This window comes from Penaeus monodon, chromosome 41 (genome assembly GCF_015228065.2).
Source record: "Penaeus monodon isolate SGIC_2016 chromosome 41, NSTDA_Pmon_1, whole genome shotgun sequence".
Classification (NCBI taxonomy): Eukaryota; Metazoa; Arthropoda; class Malacostraca; order Decapoda; family Penaeidae; genus Penaeus; species Penaeus monodon.
In genome coordinates, this window is record NC_051426.1 from 1,948,735 (window position 1) to 1,956,234 (window position 7,500).

A 7,500-nucleotide genomic window follows, 5' to 3' on the forward strand; every position below is an offset into this window, starting at 1 on the left:
TCTCGCTCTCTGACTGTCTCTTTCTCTCGCTCTCGCTCTCTGTCTGTCTCTCGCTCTCTGTCTGTCTCTTTCTCTCGCTCTCGCTCTCTGTCTGTCTCTTTCTCTCGCTCTCGCTCCCTGTCTGTCTCTTTCTCTCGCTCTTGCTCTCTGTCTGTCTCTTTCTCTCTCTCTCTCTCTCTCTCTCTCTCTCTCTCTCTCTCTCTCTCTCTCTCTCTCTCTCTCTCTATATATATATATATATATATATATATATATATATATATATATATATATATGTATATATATATATTAATATATTTATCATTCTCTTTCCCTCATCCTTTCCCTTCTTTTCTTGTCATCCTTCTCTTTCTCGACCACCTCCTCCTCTCCTTCCATCCCCTCCTACTTTGCCTCTTCTCCCCCATCCTTCTCTCCCTCTCCCTTCCCCTTTCCCTTCTCTCTTTCCCCTCTGCCGTGTCCTTCCGCCCACGCTCACCCACCGTAAAGAACAAAAGCAAAAATAAAAGCGAGGGAGAGCGGGAAACACGGACGTAAAAGGTACAGGAGAAGAAAAAAGGAAGGAGGGAGGCGGGGAGGAAGAGGGAGGGAGCTGGGGAGAGGTATGGGGGGGAGGGGGGGGGGAGGGGGATGGAGGGTCAGTCACGGTATCCTGCCCGCTGTTTAGTAAGCAAGAATCTTAGTCGTTGGTGTTACACTATTACACACACGCACGCGGACATTATATATATATATATATATATATATATATATATATATATATATATATATATATGTATATATATACATATATATATATATATATATATATATATATATATATATATATATATATATATATGTATGTATGTGTATGTGTATATATACACATTATGTATATATGTGTGTGTGTGCGTGTGCGGGTGCGGGTGCGGGTGCGGGTGCGTGTGCGTGTGCGTGTGCATATATATATATATATATATATATATATATATATATATATATATATATATATTATATATATATGTGTGTTGTGTGTGTGTGTGTGTGTGTGTGTGTGTGTGTGTATGTGTGTGTGTGTGTGTGTGTGTATGTGTGTGTGTGTGTGTATATATATGTATATATATATTATGTATATATATATGTATATATATATTTGTATATATATATATATATATATAAATATATATATAATGCTTATATATATGTATATATATTATGTATACACACACACACACACACACACATATATATATATATATATATATATATATATATATATATATATATATATATATACACACACACACACACACGCGCGCGCACAGACACACACACACACACACACACACACACACACACACACACACACACACACACACACACACACACACACACACACATATATATATATATATATATATATATATATATATATATATATATATATATATATATACGTATATATATATATATATATATATATATATATATATATATATATATATATATATATATATATATATAAATATATGTTATATGTGTGTATGTGTCTTAGCATCGTTATTGGGGAGAGGGAAAGGGAGACGAGAGGGGAGAGTGGGTGAGGAAAAGGGAGAGGGGAAGAGGAGAGGCAGGCAAGAGAGGAAATGGAGAGGGGAAACTGGAAAAGGAGAGGAGAGGGGGAGGAGGAGAGGAGAGGGGAAAAGGAGAGGAGAGGGAGGGGAGAAGGGAGGACGAGAGGGAGGGGAGGTGGGAAAGAGAGAGAAAGGGGTGATTGGAAAGGGAGAGGAGAGGAGAGGGGAAAGGGAGAGGGGAGGGGAGAGGGGGAGAGGGTAACCAGCGTGGTGGTGGCGGCTGCGTGTAGTGTAATGTTATGTGAGGATGCCGTAGAGTCGTGTGCGTCTGACAGAGCCTGTGGAGTCAGCACTGCCCACCGCATACATTACCGCCTCTCTCTATCTCTCTCTCTCTCCTTCTCTTTCATCTCCCTTCTTCTCCTCCTCCTCCTCTTCCTCTCCATCTCCTCCCCCTTGTCATCCACGTACCCTTCGACTTGGATATATATCTTGTGTCTTCACTCTTCCTCTGCATCGAAATTTCTCTCCCTCCGTCGCCCACTTTTCAGTATTTCTGCGTTTTCCCTCTTTTATCACGTGTCCTCTTGTGTCTTTGTTCATTTATGTGTTCAGGTTCATAATATTTTGACGTTGATAGCAATGGCGGAAATACAGTACTCAAGACTACGTATTATTAAAAAAAAAAAACTTGGGGGTTTTGGGTATTGATAAAATCCCTTGATAAAGCATATGCATTCAGGGAAGGGGGTTGGACAATGCTCGGTGCCGTGTCTCATGCAATCTCACGGTTGCAGTGCTTGATCGATGGGAACTTTGATGAAACAAGGAGTTATAAGTGAAGGAATCTCTCGCTGTAAGATAAATGGTGTTGTCAAAGGAGGTGCACGGAAAGGAAATGATAAAGGGGATGGATATGAATACAAAACACACAGTATAATATAAAACAAAGAATATCTAAAAAAGGAAATAGTCAAAAAAAAAAAAAGAGAAAATGTGTATAGGCCAACACTTACATACAAATACACCCATGCACGAAATAAAGTACACAAACACTATTGCAAACAATACGCACCCTCATTTACATGCAAATCAATATAAACGCCTGGCTTACACCCTTCTCAAAGCACACAAGAGCATTTAGTCCACTCCCATTAGTATACAGACACGTAATCAAAATTTGCGTCCGGGCATGTCATCTTGTTGGTGTTTATTCAGCGCTCCATTGTCCTTCTGGTCAGCAACTCTGCCTATCGTATCAGTAATGGTAATCACAAACATATATAATGTCCTTAGAGAGAGGGAGGAGGGACGGAGGGAGGCTAGGGAGGGTGGGAGGGAGGCTAGGGAGGGTGGGAGGGAGGCTAGGGAGGGAGGGAGGGTGGGAGGGAGGCTAGGGAACGCCCCCACCCCCATTGGCTGGCTGGGGTTTGATGACAGCCAATCAGCGTCGCACGGGGTTATAACGCTCCCTGGGGCCTCCTCGCAGCCAATCAGAGCAAAGAGCTGACGTAATGAAATTAGCCTGACCCTTCATTCAGACTCCTTGAACCCGAGGGACGAAACGCAAGGGGGCAAGGGGTGAGGGGCGTATGGAGGGATGAGACAGGGGGTGGAGGAGGTTAGCGGGCAGGGGATGGAGGGGACATGGCATTTTAGAAAATAAAAATGGGTATTACGGGAACGGCAGAAATGTATTGTATTTGAATGACTATTAATGATTATCCATTTCATTTAAGTTCGTTATCGTTACGTACAGGATTGATAATTTATCTCCATATATATTCACTTGTATTTTTTCTTTAAATTCATGCGATTTTAATGTGTATCCTTACGTCAGAAAGGAGACAACAGTATCTTAAAACGTTTCTGTTATCCGAATGTCACTGTAAGCCTTAACGTTTGAGGGTCGTAAAAAACAATAATGGATCCGACACTGTTTATACGAGATCTCCGTCACTTCCAACAGAGATCACATTGGGAAATCTTGAGGTATGTGTGTTTGTGTGTGTGTGTGTGTGTGTGTGTGTGTGTGTGTGTGTGTGTGTGTGTGTGTGTGCGTGCGTGCGTGCGTGAGTGCGTGTGTGTGTATGTGTATTTATGTCTGTCTGTCTGTATTTATGTATGTATATATATGTATATATAACTGTATGTATGTGGGTACGCATATACATCTGTACCTCTGTATATGTGCGAGTGTGTACGCACGCGCGAAGGACGTGTCAGCCCGATCAAAGCGGATGACGAATGCGGCGATAATGAGAAGGAGAACAGAGCGATGAGGAGAATTATGGAAATCTGATCTCACCCCTTTGAATGGGTAGTCGAGACGATATGTTCACGCCTCACGGAATGCGTCCGGGAGAGGGTTGGGAGGGCTGAAGGAAGGGCGGGGGGGGGGGGAGGCAGAAGAAGCAGTAGGGAAAGGAAGAAAGGTGCAAGGATGTTAAATAGGGGAGATAGAGAGGGAGAGGGAGGAGAATAAGAGAGGGAAAGAGAAGAAGGAGGAGGAGGAGGAGGAGGAAGGAGGAGGAGGAGGAGGAGGAGGAGGAGGAGGAGGAGGAGGAGGAGGAGAGGAAGAAGAAGAAGAAGAAGAAGGAGGAGGAGGAGGAGGAGGAGGAGGAGGAGGAGGAGGAGGAGGAGGAGGAGGAGGAGGAGGAGGAGGAGGAGGAGGAGGAGGAGGAGGAGGAGAAGAAGAAGAAGAAGAAGAAGAAGAAGAAGAAGAAGAAGAAGAAGAAGAAGAGGAAGAAGAAGAAGAAGTAGAAGTAGAAGTAGAAGTAGAAGTAGAAGTAGAAGTAGAAGTAGAAGTAGAAGTAGAAGTAGAAGTAGAAGGAGAAAGAGAAAGAGAAACACGGAGAAGAAGGAGTAGATGGAGGAGTAGAAGGAAAAGGAAAAGGATAAGGAAAAGGAAAAGGAAAAGGAAAAGGAAAAGGAAAAGGAGAAGGAATAGAAGAAGAAGAAGAAGAAGAAGAAGAAGAAGAAGAAGAGAGAGAGGGCGAAAGAGAGAGAGAGAGAGAGAGAGAGAGAGAGAGAGAGAGAGAGAGAGAGAGAGAGAGAGAGAGAGAGAGAGAGAGAGAGAGAAAGAACGAGAGAGATAAAGAAAAGGGAAAACTGATTTCCACGTCCGAAATCGCCTTCCCTCTGATCATGCACTGCTACCGGTATAAAGTCTACGGTCTCGTCCGCCTCGTTAAATTGACTCGCCGCGACATAAACCAACCTTCTCTTTCTCTAGCTGTGATGAAATACTTTTTTTAATTTCCAGGCTTTGTCTATATATATATATATATATATATATATATATATATATATATATATATATATATATATATATATATATATATATATTGTTGTTGTTGCCTTTGTCGTATTTTTGTTTTCGTAACTTGCTTTACCAAGACTTTTTTTAAGATATTTTTTTCCAGAGAGGAAAATAAAAGTGTGTGGAAAGAGGAAATAATTGAGGAGTTAAGAAAGAGATGATGGGGGAGTTAAGAGATAATGGGGCGTGGGGAAATGGAAGAAGTTAGAATGGAAAAAAGAGAGGAGAGAGAAAACAAAAAATACACCATAAACTAAAATGAAGTAGATACACGAAAATATAAACAAATACTGTAGCTGAAGGCAAGGATATCAAGTTTTAATAAAAGATTGATGAAATTGATATTCAGAAAGGAAACAATAAAAAAATGATAGTAACAGAATAAAAAAAAGTAAACAGGAAAGATGAATAAGGAAAACGAGAACAAGAAAAAGGACTTAAAACACTAAACGAAAGAAAAAGGAATAGGAAAAAAGTGAAAAAAAAATAGAAGACGAACTTACCAGGAGAGGAAGGGAAGGAAGGGAAGAAGGTGGGAGAGGGAGAGGACGTGGGAAGGGGGGGGGGAGGAAAGGGAGTCTGAATATATTAAGTCTTTCTTGTCCGTCGAAGTGGAAGTAATGGGGAGTGAACGGGGGAGGAGGAGGGGGAGGGGGGAGGTAATGTTGATAACAGCTACCACAGTTATTATTACATCCCGCCTGGGGTGTGTGCGAGCCTTCCGTGTGCGTTGTGTTAGGTGTACTGTGTGTGTGTGTGTGTGTGTGTGTGTGTGTGTGTGTGTGTGTGTGTGTGTGTGTGTGTGTGTGTGTGTGTGTGTGTGTGTGTGTGTGTGTGTGTGTTTATGTTTGTTTACTGTTTAGTCAAGTGTTTCTGGCACAGCCAAAATTATCCTTTTTATTTTATTATTGTAATTTCTGACTGAAATTTATATATTCCCAAACAATTAAGTAGTACCAGAACCGATAGCAAAAAATCAATCTCCAAAACAGTATATATCAAAAAGAATATATATGATAATATGCAATGTAATCACACACACACACACACACACACACACACACACACACACACACACACACACACACACACACACACACACACACACACACACACACACACACACACACACATCCACATCCCCCAAACAAAATCGGAATATAGAACAAAACAAAACAAAAACTCGAACCCCAAATATGAACCCCCGAGGCTTCACTCTAACGAGCCCAACTTCCTCTCGCCCGCAGGTCACCCCGTGCACAGCGTGGCATACAACGGCATCAACGGCATCATTTACAACAGCACCATCCTCGCCACCGGCTGCTTCTCCGCCCGCGAACTATGGAGACTCTCTAAAAGTGAGTCAGAACTGCAGGAGGCTTACTCGAGGCTGGAAGAGAGAGACCATGATGGGCGGAGAGATAAGTGGATTGAGAGAGAGAGAGGTGAGAGAGAGGTGGTGTGGGCGGGGTGGGGGTGGGGGGATAACCCACCGAGTGTCACAGAGCCTTGGATTTTTTTTAGTTTAAGAGGATAGATAGGGATAAATGATATATATATTTTTTTTTTTTCAAAAGTCTATATATTTTCCAAAAAAAGAGGAAAAAAATGACCAGTACTTCTTTAATTTAGGGTCATGTTCTCACTTCTGTTCTTATTTAGATATTTAGTTTACTTTTCAAATAAGATGCATCTAAAAGTAAATTAGGGTCAGGTAGCTGTGATTACACATTATGTTTATTTATTTATTTATTTATTTATATAGATATCATGTTTTTATTGGTGGACTTGCCTCAGCACTATTGAATATGTCATTAAAAAAAACTTAAATGTGCTTTCAGATAGAATGGATATTTAAGCTGCATGTTGTTCTGCTTATATTAATGGTACAGAGTAGCATGGCTAACATGTTATCATTTAGAGTTCCAGGGTTATATTTAGCATTAAAACAAATTAAGCTAGTATATTCTGTGCACTTTTATGTGTATGTTGAAAGATAAAACTTTTAAACTATTATTTTGTTATATGAAAAGCGATATGTTGGCACGTAGATCTCTTTTTATCTTTAAAAAATATGTGGTTTTGGTACTTAATGAGTGTTTGGTATATACTCTTTAATGTGTACATCTTCTTCCTTCTACATTCTTCATCTCTCCTCTTCTTTTATTTATGTAAATTTGATATTTTGACATTAATTATTCTCTCCTTAATTCTAACAATGTTGACTGTAGCACTCATGTTGACATCTATATACATATATGAAATATAATACATGTAGTCTTATTGTTCCAAGATTTCAGTGAATACTAACATGGTGAAAGGATCAGGTACATATTTGATAGTCAGTCTGTATATTTTTTATTTTCGAAAGGCTTCTAAGTATTCATATTATACGTTATGGGTGTAATTGTAGTGCTTATGTTACATGAATATGATATTTTGTGTTTATGGAGTGGTCTTCAGTTTTTATGATTTAATAAATTCTAGAGATTTCATATATAAGGAAAAAAACAGGTAGATTAGATGGAATAATTGCTTCTTTAGGGAAAAAAATGGAAAGGTTATATAAATAGTGATATCCAAGGCTCTGTGAATGAGAGAATGGGTGTATGTCTGAGCAGT

General features: G+C 40.1%; 1 protein-coding gene across 4 annotated transcripts in view; it reads left to right on the forward strand.

Moving 5' to 3' along the window:
* The window catches only part of LOC119598252 (nuclear factor 1 X-type-like), a 128,891-nt gene that overhangs the window by 109,235 nt on the left and 12,156 nt on the right, over positions 1-7,500 (forward strand). For 3 of the 4 annotated variants that reach the window (XM_037947901.1, XM_037947900.1, XM_037947903.1), the window contains one exon: positions 6,126-6,323. In XM_037947901.1, the coding sequence (XP_037803829.1) occupies positions 6,126-6,323 (198 nt within the window). The remainder of the gene's footprint in view (positions 1-6,125; positions 6,324-7,500) is intronic. The other variant, XM_037947902.1, reaches the window with a different exon arrangement.